Raw genomic sequence first — 13,889 nt, 5'->3', positions numbered from 1 at the left:
TAGATGTGTTGGGTGCAACAGCTGGGTAACTTGGCACCAAAAATATGTATGCATGTATGTTTATGTATATTTGTGTGTATATGTATATGTGTGTTTGTGTATGTGCATGCCCATGTGCAATGTATATGTATGTGTATGTACATGCACACACACTCTCTACTGGCATAATGATACCCTGTAAAAACCTACTGCTTTTATCATTCTAGATTATTTTCTCTAGCCCTCATAGAATAGAAGACATCAGACTTCTCTTTGCCACCGAGATGGTCTATAAATAAAACATCAATTATTAAGACAGGTTTTTAATCCAATCAAGAAATATATGTCGGGGGGATAGTTCATTGACATATGTAGGGCATTTTTACTTCCGGTGGCATACAGTGGTCAGCAAACTGCGGCTCGCAAGCCACATGCGGCTCTTTGGCCCCTTGAGTGTGGCTCTTCCACAAAATACCACGGCCTGGGCGAGTCTATTTTAAAGAAGTGGCGTTAGAAGAAGTTTAAGTTTAAAAAATTTGGCTCTCAAAAGAAATTTCAATCATTGTACTGTTGATATTTGGCTCTGTTGACTAATGAGTTTGCCGACCACTGGTATAAAAATGTGGAACTTTAACCTATGGCAACGCTGGGGAAAAGCCCTTTTATTAACCACACCATGGCTTAACAGAGAGTGGTTTAAGCACAGCAAGTTCATACCTAAAGGCAGAATCTGTTCTAAAGCATTTTCTTAATAGCAAATTGCATTAGTACAGAAAAAAGCAAGAAAAAGGCTGAATTCTACTAACAACTGGGAAACATAATTTACATTGCTTAACACTTAAACAAAAACTTCTCTGGACAACCATGTATCTTTGATATAAAAACAAATCTATCTAATTTATTCATTTTATATGTCCAAAGCATAAAACTAATGCTGACACTCTAAATTTCAAGGAAACATTAATTAGCTGAAATTACTTTTAAAGATTCCTATACTAGTTTTACTGGTATTTGTCTGCCAACAGCAAGATGATAATTCTTAAGATATAAATATGTTAGAAAATAAAGTATTTAAAAGACAATGTTGTCTTTGTTTAATTTAGATATTCCTTTACTATAAATTCTAGTGCTGCCCTGGCCTGTGTGGCTCAGTTAGAGCATTGTTCTGTACACCACAAGGTTGCGGGTTTAATTCCTGGTCAGGGCACATACCTAGGTTGCAGGTTCAATCCCTGGTTGGGCATGTTTCTCTCACAATCAATGTTTCTCCCTCCTTCCCCTCTCTCTCTGCCTTCCTCTCTTTAAAATTCAACAAACATATCCTCCCCTGAGAAATTTTTTTTTACAAATTCTCATGTCAAACATAAAAAATATCTCTTACTACTAACAAGAAATTTCATTTCCTAATTTCTTAGAAATCAAGTAAAGTGATCAATTATGAGAAAGAGAATCTGTAAGAGTGCTTACGGCTTAAATGTGGAAAAGAAAAACATGGGAAAAGGAATGATAACATTTTTGAATGCTTGAATTGGATGTCATCAGCATCTCTGCATTACTGTCATTATTCAGCATGTAAAATTATAACTTAGCATTTCAAAGCACTTCTCAGAAATATTTTAAATCAGGCTCTGGAGAACTCGAATATACTTTTTATATTCTTTCAGCAAAATAGAGTTTTAAATGAAAAACTTTTGTCAATTAAGCAAAATACAACAAAACTGTATACAGTCAATTCCAAGTGAATTTTCTTTATTTTCGTTTTTAAAATTCCAGAATCCAGTACAGTATTAAAATAGATGTAGTGCTCTCACTTTTTCAAACAAAAAAATCCATGCCACAAGTTCAGATATAATCTTCCAATAATGAAGTTTTCTAACCTCAATCACGAAAATTTTAGAATATCCCCCTGCATTAAATTCTAATTTTAGTGTTTAATCCACTGAAAAGGTTTTCTTAAGTCATTTGATTATCCATCGTAATAATTAAAATAGGATAGATCTGGTTCCACAGTTCTTTCCATCTAAATTCAATCTTCTCTCCCATCTTCTGCTACCATGTCAGAGAACCATATAATTTTACTAGAGGCCTGAGGCAAGAAATTCGTGCAAGAGTAGGCCTTCCTTCCCCCTGCTGCCAGCACCGGCTTCCCTCTGGCACCAGGACCTGGGCTTCCTCCAGCTGCCAGCAGGCAACTGGGACCTGGGCTTCCCTCACAGCCCCCACTTCGTCCGGAAGGTCGTCCAGAAGGACGTCAGATCTAATTAGCATATTACACTTTTATTATTATAGATACCTAGAGGTTTTTTTTTAAGTTTTTATTTATTTCAAAGAGAAGAAGGGAGAGAGAGGGAAAGAAACACTGATTGGCTGCCTCCTGCACATCCCCTACTGGGGAATGAGCCTGCAACCTGAGCATGTGCCCTGACTGGGAATTGAACCAGCAACCTCTTGATGCAAGGGACAACACTCAACCACTGAGCCATACTGGCCAGGCTACCTAGGGATCTTTTATTCAATGTCCTCATTCAAATGCAAAAACTGAGGCACCCAATTTTTTCCTCAGATGATAAATCAACTTGATGATAAAAACTTTAAAATTGTATTTAAGAAACAACCCTTACCTTGCATTATTTTTAAAAACTAAGAATGCTGACACTGATCAAGTTCAGGTGAGCAATAATATATCTTACTAAACCAGAATTTTTGGACCATGCAATTACTGATTGCTTCTAACTCAACAAAATGTAGCATGTTATACCTCAGACAGACACAAAAAAACTCAACTGCTTTCCATTCTCATCCTCCTTTACAAAAATGTTAAATACAAAAAAAGGCATTAAAACACATTGCATATATCCACACATAGGAAACATATTTCAAACCCATTCAGGATTCTACACTGTACCACAAATGAAGCCACCTCCTTACAGGAAGTCTGTCTCATTTCAATGCTGAAGGAGGATACACTGGGAGTTTACTTACTAACCAGAAACATCTCACTTTCTGATGTTGCAAAAGCCAGGTACAGTAAATTGGTGTCCCAAATGAAACTATGCTAGGACTTTAATGTGAGTACTAAAGAAGTATGTTCTGAACATCTACATAGTTTATCTTGTAATTACCAATGAAGGACAAGTGAGTGGAGAGAATGAAAGCATACATCAGCACAGCTGACAAGTCTCTGCCAACATGCAGGAGTGCTCAGGAAAACCACGGTCACAGCACACACAACGGGACGCTAAGCACAAACTGCCACCAAATGTTGCAAGAACAACTGTGTTCTTCCAAAGCAAAATTCAATGTATCTCAGGCAATTTTTGTTTAAAAAAAAAAAACTTTGCAAATATTTCTAAGCAAAAATTTAATGGCCCTCCGCCAAAAGTAAAATATGGAGGCCTTTTATTGCTAGCTCCTCACTTTCCACTTCAGATGAGGTTCATTCACATCTATGGGAATTATAAAAGGGACAAATGCTCACTGCAAGAGTTAAATGAGAAATGTTGGCAACAGCTCAATAATCCAACCATTCATTTATCATATATTTTGGATGTTTGCCATTTGCCAACCATATGCAAGGCATTGAGTGACATAAAGAAAAATTTTTCACACACACAAAAGTTGAAGTAGTAAGAAGGGGAGAGAAATAAAAGAATTAATCATTCGGTAAAGGTAGGAAGAATGTGGCATTTGCTTTTGCCACTTCACCACCTTTTCCTGTCCTCATCCTTAATGCCCTTACTCACTGTATAACAAAAGCCAGAATTCTGAGATTCCAGGTAGCATTACGGGTTTGTTGCACTGTTCCAGAGGACATGTTACTATAAGAATAACAAGACCCACTTCTACTCCCACTATAGGAAATAAACAAACATGCAGAAATGAGGAAAGGTTGCCAATCCCTCAATGAAATGTTGATCCTAAGACACTGATTAAGAACATCAAAAAATGAATAAGTAAGCTAGCACCTAAGTCTTTATCCCAGTTAAAAAAAAATGCTGTAAAATGCATGTGATATTAAACTAAAAAAACACAGGTTATACTACAAAATGAATAAAATGCAAATTAACAGAAAAAGCAACCAAAAGAATTTTTATTAGAATTCCCATCTAATCATCAAGACTTGTGAATAAAAGCAAATCTAGTGGCAGTTTTCAAAGTGTAATCCAAAGATCCATGGTTCCTGAGACCCTTTCAGAGGGCCTATCAGGTCTTTCCTTTTCCAAATACATATCTACATGAGGGGAGATTTTCTTCATATATTTCAAACAAAACATCATATCACAACAGATTAAATGCAAAAACAGATATAAAATCCAGCTATCTTCTATTAAGCTAAACAATGAGATTAGCAAAAATATAAAACAAGCCCACTCTTCACACAAAATTTTGTTTTGGAAAATACAGGTAATTTTCATAAAACTATTTAACTAATATGTAATAGGCTTATAATTGTTATTTTTAAATGAACTAAAAAACATTTTTAAATTTCTGATACAATAAATATCACTACATGTAACCCACATAAACAAAAGCTCTTTGGAATCCTCAGTAAGTTGTAAGAGTATAGAGAGGTCTATAAGACCAAAAAATTTTGAAAACCACTCCTCTAGAGTTTAACTGAAAATAAAGTAATACTACCACCCAGTGGCACAAACCAGACACTGCAATATTTATATACAAATTGGGGCCTTCGGATATTTAATAAACATTACATGTACAATGGAGATCTACTTTTTAAGCCACTTTCCAAACTGCATAAGAAGATTCATTCTGTAGATCAATTATGCTTTGACTTTTTAAAATGTATAGATCTATACAAAATTTCATGTACTTTATATTAACCATATAGATTTGTCTATTAATAAACTTTAAAAACGTCAGTCTGATCTTGGGAAATATTAGGCTGAAGCTGAGTAAATGAAGATATGATTCTGTAGCAAAGAAATGTGTTCTTCTGTTTGCTGATGCTTTTCAGAACAGTGACAGTGCCATAAACAAGTGCAGGGTAACCATGACTATCTTAGATATATGGGTGCATAGCTACTACTGTAGAAATGTGTTGAGCACCTACAAATACATGACTATTAAATAAACAATCTATAATGAATAAAACTCTAATTCCATTTAAAATAATACATTTTTCCATCAGCTATTCATTTAGTGCCAAAATAGGTAACTTATCTATCATGGCAGACTTAACTGTACTTTAAAGCATAATTTTTTCTTTTTGCCTGAGAAACATGGAATTTTCTTTGTAAAGCTTATCCTAAGCACCATGATAAGAAAACAAATAGCCCTTACCCCAGTCCTGTTCATACAAGGCTTGGGAAAGGCACCATGATTCACTTATTGGCATGTGTGGATGCACAAAAATAAGATGTTTTGTGAGACTTAAGACTCCAAGAAAACTCTGTTACATAAATTATCAACAACTAACAAAGCACTTAAATACACCTGTGATTTTTGTTTATTATATAAATATGCATAAATCTCATACTTTATTTAAATATATACGGTAAGCTCTATTTTAAAGGATCTTTCAAACATCAAATAACTACGTTCTACTGAATGTCTTTGGTGTATCAAACCTACACTATATAAATTAATAAAAAAAACTTATTTCCTACACAAACACAACATGGCAATAAAAAAGCAAAGAATGTCATAAGCTAATCTAAGTTTTTAAATGCAGCCAATCATATAAAACATGTAACTTCAGCAAAAACAGGGTGCATGAACGGGAAACAGAGCTTACAAAGATAGTGCACTCTGGAAACTTTCCTAATTCAAGCAGAATATTTTATTCATCTTGCATACTTCTAGGCAGGGACATTTTAAAGGAGGGATAAGAGTTAACATTCTGACATGAGTTCTCTTTTTATATTGGCTTTATTTAAATCACTTAAAGGTAATTACCAAAAATGGCTAAAAGTCTATAGGAAAGAATTAACCCTGAGAAAAAAAATGAAATATGAAATGGGGTGTATCACAGGGTTGTTATAGTATTATTCATAATGGCAGAAATAGAAAATAATCTAGACATTAATCGGTAGGGAAATGGTTAAGTAAATGATGTGCATGCATTCTGACACAGCCGTTAAAATGTTAGTACTTCAGCAACGTGTAAAAGTACTCCTAATATAATATTAAATGGAGAAAAAAGGAGCATGCAAATTTGTATATACAATATGATAAAATATTATTTATAATAATATAAAAATAAGGATTAGAAAAAAGACTAAATGTAAGTGTACTGAAACAACAGTGGTATACTTTCATTTTTTCTTTTTTCCAGTGTTTTTTGTAATATCCTGTATTAGTAACTAGCCAGCTACCCTCACCTCATATCCTGGTTGAAACACACACACACACACACACACACACACACACACACACACACCCCACATCACACCACACACAAAAAGACCTAGTGTGAATTTTAGTAGCATTAACATTCTGTACTGGTACTGTATTGTCTAGATAATATTCTAGACAATTTGTAATAATAACTAGCACCCATAAAATACAACATTATGCACTTAAGCTAAATCACCAGACTTCTCTAAGTTTAAAAATCTGTTTACTTAAAGATATGACTATCTGTTCTTAAGTGGCATCTAGAAAGAAATACTATCAACAGTTGTAGTAAAATGCTTATAAAAAATTGATTTATTTGGCTTTTCTTACCAAATAAAATAATTTTAACAGGACAAGAATGATATAGTATGATACTTTAAAAACATGCCTAACAATTCCACTAGAAAGTAGAATAAGTACCATAGGTTAATATAGCATCCTAAATTAGGCATGTTACCATGTTCACATAGTCTCAATATTTTATGATAAAATTTTCCTCTTGAAAAATAATAAACATCCAATCTCCTTTGTCCTCCAACATATGGGAGGCACTACAGTTCATCTAGAAAAACTAAGAAGAGCAGTGCAATAGACTGTTTCCCATTAAAAGTATGGGGAATGTAGTTGAACCAATTTTGACCTCCAGAATAAGCAAGCCAAAGAAATTAGTTGTCTACTAATATCTACATGTCAAAAATTATTAAATATATCAGAGTTAAACTTTATACAGTTGAAAATACATTAGGAGAATTTGTATTCTTTGGTAGAGGCCCAATGCACGAATTCGTGCATGGGTAGGATCCAGCTGGCCTGCCCTGATTGGGGGGCGGGGGGAGTGAAGGGGGACCGGGGCAGGACCAGTTGAAGGGAGGTGCCATGGGAGGTTGGCCAGCCAGCCCCGCCCCCTGGTTGAACTTCCAGTCAAGGGGACAATTTGCATATTAGCCTTTTATTATATAGGACAATTTACTTAGAAAAATCTTAACTGCAAGCTTTAATATTGTTAATGTTTCCTTCACATAGCCAGTTCTTATGTATTTAGCCTTTGAATTTTAACTCTAAGAAAAAGACAAATATTTAACAGAGCAATTGAATTCTCCAAGAACCAGATGATGCTCAGACTATTTCTAGAAACTCTACTTCCTTTCAAAGACCTTTTCTTACGTTTAGTGCTAAGTTGGAATTTTTTTTGTCAGTTGGCATATCCACTTTATATGTGAACTGTCCAAGAATCACTTTATATATGAACAATTCAGTTCAGACTCAATTATGACCATTAGATGAAATGCAGTTGGTGTCCAAAACTAGTTACCATAATAGACTTAAAAGCAGTATCTTCAGTGTGAAATGAGTCTGTTATAACTTTCTATCACAGCCCTCAATAATTATGACCCAAAATAAAATTTTAAATATCTATAAAAGCACTTATAACTGTGGTCCAAAGACTTTCCAAAGGGAATGTGTATTAAACAACTTTAAGTCTTAATCCTATCTTTATTAATTAATTTTTAATATTTTGATAGTACTATTAACAGAAAATTTTCTCAATTTACAGGCTATCAATTATTTACAAAAATATAGTCTTACATAAATCATATTTAAAGACAAAATACATCTGAATTTTGAAGAAGCAAGAGGAGGAAGACTGTATTATTAAAGAGGTGAGTAGAATAGTTATCTGGGAAATGTTTATCCCACATGTGAATTACCTACAATCTAGTTTCTACATTTCTGAAACTGCATCCTGGGAATCAAATCCTCACCAAATTCAAAGACCCTTTTTTTTAAGTTTTCATCCTATCTCCCCCACTTCTGGAAATGACTCTGATATTCCCCCAAAAAAGTATAACTTTCCATAATTCCTATGATTCTTGGTGCCTTTTTAATTGATTTCTCTCTGCTAAACTCATCTCTCTGGTTAAGAGCAGACTCTGGACTCAAAATGCCTGGAATCAAAACCTGACTATACACTTACGCTCTGTGCATGAATGTAAGCAAGTTACTTACCTTCTATGTTCTTGGGTTTTCTTATTTGTACAATGAGAATAATAATAATACCTACTTCAAAGGAATTGTGATGATTAAATGTAAGTACACACCCAGGTAAATATAAGTGAGGCATTTATAATAGAGCCTTGCATAAAATAACTGTTAGCTATCAGTAGGAGCAGCAGTGTATACAAAGTGGGTATATTAATCAACTGAAAATCATTCTGCCACTGGTTTTACTACTGCCACTGCCTTTACTACAATTGTAAAATCTCATCTTTTAGAGAAATCAGCCTCTCCTACAGATTGAATCATAGGCTTCAACCTTAAGCTAATGACTCCTGAAAGTTGCTCCATTTTCTTATTTCTAAACTAGAGGCCGATGCACAAAATTCATGCACTGGGGGGAGGGGGTCCCCTCAGTCCAGGACATCCCTCTCACAGTCTGGGACCCCTCAAGGGAAGTAGCAGTGCACCAAAGCGGCAGGCAGCCAGGGAGGAGCCTGAATCAGGGACAGGTGCTGCGCCGCTTGTGTTCATCCCAGCCCGCTGCCGCGGAGTCCGGAGAGGCTCCTGCCGTGGCAGCTGCGCTCGCCAGCCGTGAGCCCGGCTTCTGGCTGAGCAGCGCTCCCCTTGTGGGAGCACACTGACCACCAGTGGGCAGCTCCTACATTGAGTGTCTGCCCCCTGGTGGTCAGTGCGCATCATAGCGACCAGTCGTCCCGGTAGTTCCACCTTAACAGTCGCTTAGACTTTTATTATATAGACTAGAGGCCTGGTGCACAAAATTTGTGCTCGGGGGTTGGAGGGGCGGATCTCTCAGCCCAGCCTGCACCCTCTCATAATCCAGGACCCCTGGCTCCTAACCGCTCACCTGCCTACCTGCCAGATCACTCCTAACCCCTCTGCCTGCCTGCCTGATCGCCCCTAACTGCTCGCCTGCCTGCCTGATGGCCCCTAACTGCTCGCCTGCCTGCCTGATCACCCCTAACCACCTGTTCCTCAGCCCCTGCCACCACAGTTTCATCCAGAAGGACGTCCAGAATGATGTCCGGGAGGTCGTTCAGCTGTCCAGTCTAATTACACTTTTATTATTATAGATTCCTACAAGTCAATTCCATTTGAAAAGCTCATGATTGGCTCAAATTCAAAGCATTTAATAAGAAAACTCATCATTTCAACCCATTCCTCAATTTCCCCATTTGAATTTCCTATTCTGACTTCACACTATTAATTCAGTTTCCTAAGCTGAAAATTTGGAGTCATCCTAGATCCCTCCTTTTCTTCTGCCTCTCCGAGTTGATGAAATACCAAATTCTGCAGACTGTACACTTCCTCCTTCCCAGGCCACAATCCTAGTTGAGGTGGCCCAAAGCACTCAGTCCCTCAAACCTGGATTTCTACCTTTGCTTGTAAGTTTAACTTCCCCTTCATTTCTTTTCTCCATAAAACACTAGCTTCCATACATTGTACTTTCCTACTACTGGTTTCTTTTTGCCTTGTATAACAAATCTAAACTCAGCTACTCACCTTTTAAGATTTTAATAGTTCCTTCATAATCCAACTTTATTCCCCACTTTAGCAGGAATAGTTTTCAGTTGATTTACACACCCACTAAGGTCACTGTGCCTGTTTATGGTCTTGTAGCTTCTGAAATGTGTGCTGTCCCACCTCACTCGTTAGGCCCATCCTACTCATTTGAGGCCCAACTCAAAACTCACATCCTCACTAACCTAAAGGCATCAGTTCATTCTGCCATCTCCACTTTCTAATACCTCTCCTTTCTTTCCTAGCATTACTCAGTAATGTATGAGAGGGCTGGTTGGGTCAAAAATACTATGCTGGTCCCTACACTTTACAGCCTAGCATTTATTATGTCAAAACATAATGCTATTATGTGTAACACGAAATTATTCATTATTCCTTTAAAAAGCAGACGATAAAAAAAAAAAAAACAGTTAATAGCCTTGGCCAGTATTGTTCAGTGGTTAACAGTGTCAGCCTGCCCAGTTTAGGAGCACATACCTGGGTTTCAGGTTCAATCCCGGCCCTCGTCAGGGCACATGCAGGAGGCCAGCAATGTGTCTCTCTCACTTTAATGTTTCTCTCTCCCTCCTTCCCTTCCACTCTCTCTAAAGAAATATAAAATAAAATAAATGGAAAAAATATCTTCGGGTGAGAATGAAAAAATAAAAAGCGGACTATATCTTATACTTTGTTTACTCTAAAGCATTTATAAGGTAGCAGTTATTTAATATGTACTTTAAGGCAGTGATCAGCAAACATTTTCTATAAAGAGCAAGACAGTAAATACTTTAGGCTTTGCAGGACACATATGGTCTCTGTTACATATTCTTCTGCTTTTATCCAACTACTTGAAAATGTAAAAATCATTACTAGCTGAGAATCCTACATAAATAGGACATAGTTTACCATCCTCTGCCTCCTCCAAGGAACAGCCCAGTGTCTTATACAGAGTCTCTACAGTTAAGCATTTCTATCAATCTTTAATTTTTCTAAATGTTGGTTGGGAAAGTCGCACTTTACATGACTTTCGAGCTCTAACATAAAATGAGTAAACCCTGAGTTCTTACCAGCTCTTTCAGACTTTTCTTTCTGTTCCCGTAATTCCTCTCCCTGGGTAGTCATCTGTTTGATGCGACTGCGAAGTTGAGCAATTTCTTCTTCTTTCATCTCCAGAGTTTCATGCATCTGCCGTTTTGTCTCTGCTATTACCATTCCCTAAACAGAAGGGCAGACTCTAAAGTGTTTGCATAACAAAACTGCATCATCAATAGCATGTATCAAACTTACTTTAAAAGTCAGAAAACAAAGTACTTCTTAGTAAATACAGCATAAGAATTTTTTCATTATTTTATAAACTGGAGTCTGTGTTTTTCACTATATACTACACTGTCTACTGTAATAACCTTGATTACCTGACTTACCAGTGTATTTTTTATTTACTGATATCAAAATAGTAAGCTTAATCTTTTAAATATTAAAAACATACTTTAGTTTAAAAACTTATTTTATAATCTTCCTATGAATGTTTGCCATATTTCCCCATCTTAGTAAACAGTTTATAATGAACAAAATACAGCCTTTTGTATTTGGCTCAGAGCCATCATGAACTATAATTATGAATCTGCGCTGTAATGTGGAAAACGCCTCAGAGGCTGCTGAGAGTGTAAGGTTACAGCTGCCACAGTGGGTGGCCCAAGACCGTGGTGCAGATCTACCTGGTTTTTCTTTTCCCCTTGTGAAAGTCTATGTATCCACCACTAATTTTTATTATGTCAGTGAGGCACCTCCATTCCTCCAATTTGCTAATTGCTACTGTCCTCCCACTCTTGGATAACCTACACAAGAAATGAAGGTAACCAAGTTAGTCATTCATGACTAACAAAAAATGGGGTGGTTTAACTTGTCCTTGAAAAATAAGATTTTGTGACAGCGATTACCTTAAGAAGATTATTATTTTACTTTCAGGGTTTGTAAACCCCTGCTTTAATGTATGACTCGAGAGAAACCAAGATGGTGGCATAGGTAAACACCTAAACTGTTGCCTCGCACAACAATTTCAAAACTACAACTAGAAGACAAAACAGACATCATCCAGAACCATAGGAAAGCTAGCTGAGTAGAAATTCTACAACTAGAAGGAAAGGGAAAAGCACACTGAGACTCAGAGGAGCTGCAGGAGGCAGAGGTACTGAGATGCACGCGCGCGTGGAGAGGACAGGCAACTGAGTGCACAGCTGGCTTTCTCAAGCGGGAGGGAGACAAAAGCTCCCGACTGCGCTGACTCCAGTTCCAGGAGAGACTCTGGGGACCCAGACTCATACGGGGTGAAACTGGACTGTCAGGAAAGAGAAAAGCACACTGAGATTCAGAGGAACTGCGGAAGGCAGAGGTACCGAGGCGCGCGTGCGGAGCGGGCGGGCAACTGAGTGCGTGGCTGGCTTTCTCAAGCGGAAGAAAGACAAGAGCTCCCAACTGCACTGAACTCCAGTTCTGGGCAAGACTCTGGGGACCCAGACTCATTCGGGGAAAAACTGAACTGTTTGGCAGCACGCGGAACTCGAGGGCGGCTTTCTCTCAGAGGTGCTTGCAGCGATTACCATGGGACACTGAGACACAGGGGCCTATTAGGGCAGGGCTGATGGGAAACCAATGCTGTCTGCTCTTCCCTGAGACTCCGCCCCATCCAAGCTGAGCACAGAGGCTTTTGCAAGTCTTGTCTCATAAGGATGTCTCCAGCACAGAAGTTCTCCCAGCATAGACACAGCTGATCCTCACAGCCAATTGACCTGGAGGTCAATTCCTCCCAGTGATACCAACAACAATCAAGGCTTAACTACAACAAGACTGTGCACACAGCCCACAAAGGGGTGCACCAAGAGTGTCCACCTCAGGTAACTGGGGAAGCTGAGCCACTGGGCCCTATAGGACACCTAGCACACAAAGCCACTCTATCAACTCAGGGAAGCAGCCAAAATGCGGAGACAAAGAAACAGATGACAAATGAAAGAAATGGAGGAAATCAAATGACTGGATATAGAGTTCAAAACCACGGTTATAAGGTTTTTCAAGAATTTTCTAGAAAAGGATGATAAATTTAGAGAGACCCTCAAGGATATGAAAAAGGACCAACTAGAAATTAAGCATACACTGACTGAAATAAAAAATATTATACAAAGATCTAACAGCAGACTAGAGGATCGAAAGAATCAAGTCAAAGATTTGAAATACAAAGAAGCAAAAAACACTCAACCGGAAAAGCAAAAAGAAAAAAGAATCCAAAAATATGAAGATAGTGTAAGTCGCTTCTGGAACAACTTCAAGAGTACCAACATTAGAATTATGGGGGTGCCAGAGAAGAGAGAGAGCAAGATACTGAAAACCTATTTGAAGAAATAATGACAGAAAACTTCCCCCACCTGGTGAAAGAAATAGACTTACAAGTCCAGGAAGTGCAGAGAACCCCAAACAAAAGGAATCCAAAGAGGACCACACCAAGACACATCATAATTAAAATGCCAAGAGCAAAAGACAGAGAAAATATTAAAAGCAGCAAGAGAAAAACAGTTCGTTACCTACAAGGGAGCACCCATATGACTGTCAGCTGATTTCTCAACAGAAACTATGCAGGCCAGAAGGGAGTGGCAAGAAATTTTCAAAGTGATGAATAGCAAGAACCTACAACCAAGATTACTCTACCCAGCAAAGCTATCATTCAGAATTGAAGGGCAGATAAAGAGCTTCACAGATAAGAAAAAGTTAAACGAGTTCATCACCACCAAACCAGTATTATATGAAATGCTGAAAAGTATTCTTTAAGAAGAGGAAGAAGAAGAAAAAGGTAAAGATAAAAATCATGAACAACAAATACTTATCTATCAACAAGTGAATCTAATCTGATGAACAGAATAAACTGGTGAATATAACAGAATCAGGGGCATAGAAAGGGAGTGGACTGACAATTCTCGGGGGGAAAGGGGTGTGGGGGGTGTGGGAAGAGACTGGACAAAAATCATACACCTATGGATGAGGACAGTGTG

The 13,889-nt window shown here is 37.6% G+C and overlaps 1 protein-coding gene across 7 annotated transcripts in view; it reads right to left on the bottom strand.

Moving 5' to 3' along the window:
• The window catches only part of GOLGA4 (golgin A4), a 96,093-nt gene that overhangs the window by 42,538 nt on the left and 39,666 nt on the right, over positions 1–13,889 (bottom strand). For all 7 annotated transcript variants that reach the window (XR_013960781.1, XR_013960782.1, XM_080671768.1 and 4 more), the window contains one exon: positions 10,920–11,067. Coding sequence is in view for 5 of the 7 variants with exons in the window: in XM_080671768.1 (XP_080527894.1) it covers positions 10,920–11,067 (148 nt within the window). In the remaining 2 variants the exon portion in view is untranslated. The remainder of the gene's footprint in view (positions 1–10,919; positions 11,068–13,889) is intronic.

Source organism: Plecotus auritus (genome assembly GCF_963455305.1).
Source record: "Plecotus auritus genome assembly, chromosome: 6".
In the NCBI taxonomy this organism is placed as follows: Eukaryota; Metazoa; Chordata; class Mammalia; order Chiroptera; family Vespertilionidae; genus Plecotus; species Plecotus auritus.
This window is presented reverse-complemented; position numbering and strand designations above follow the sequence as displayed.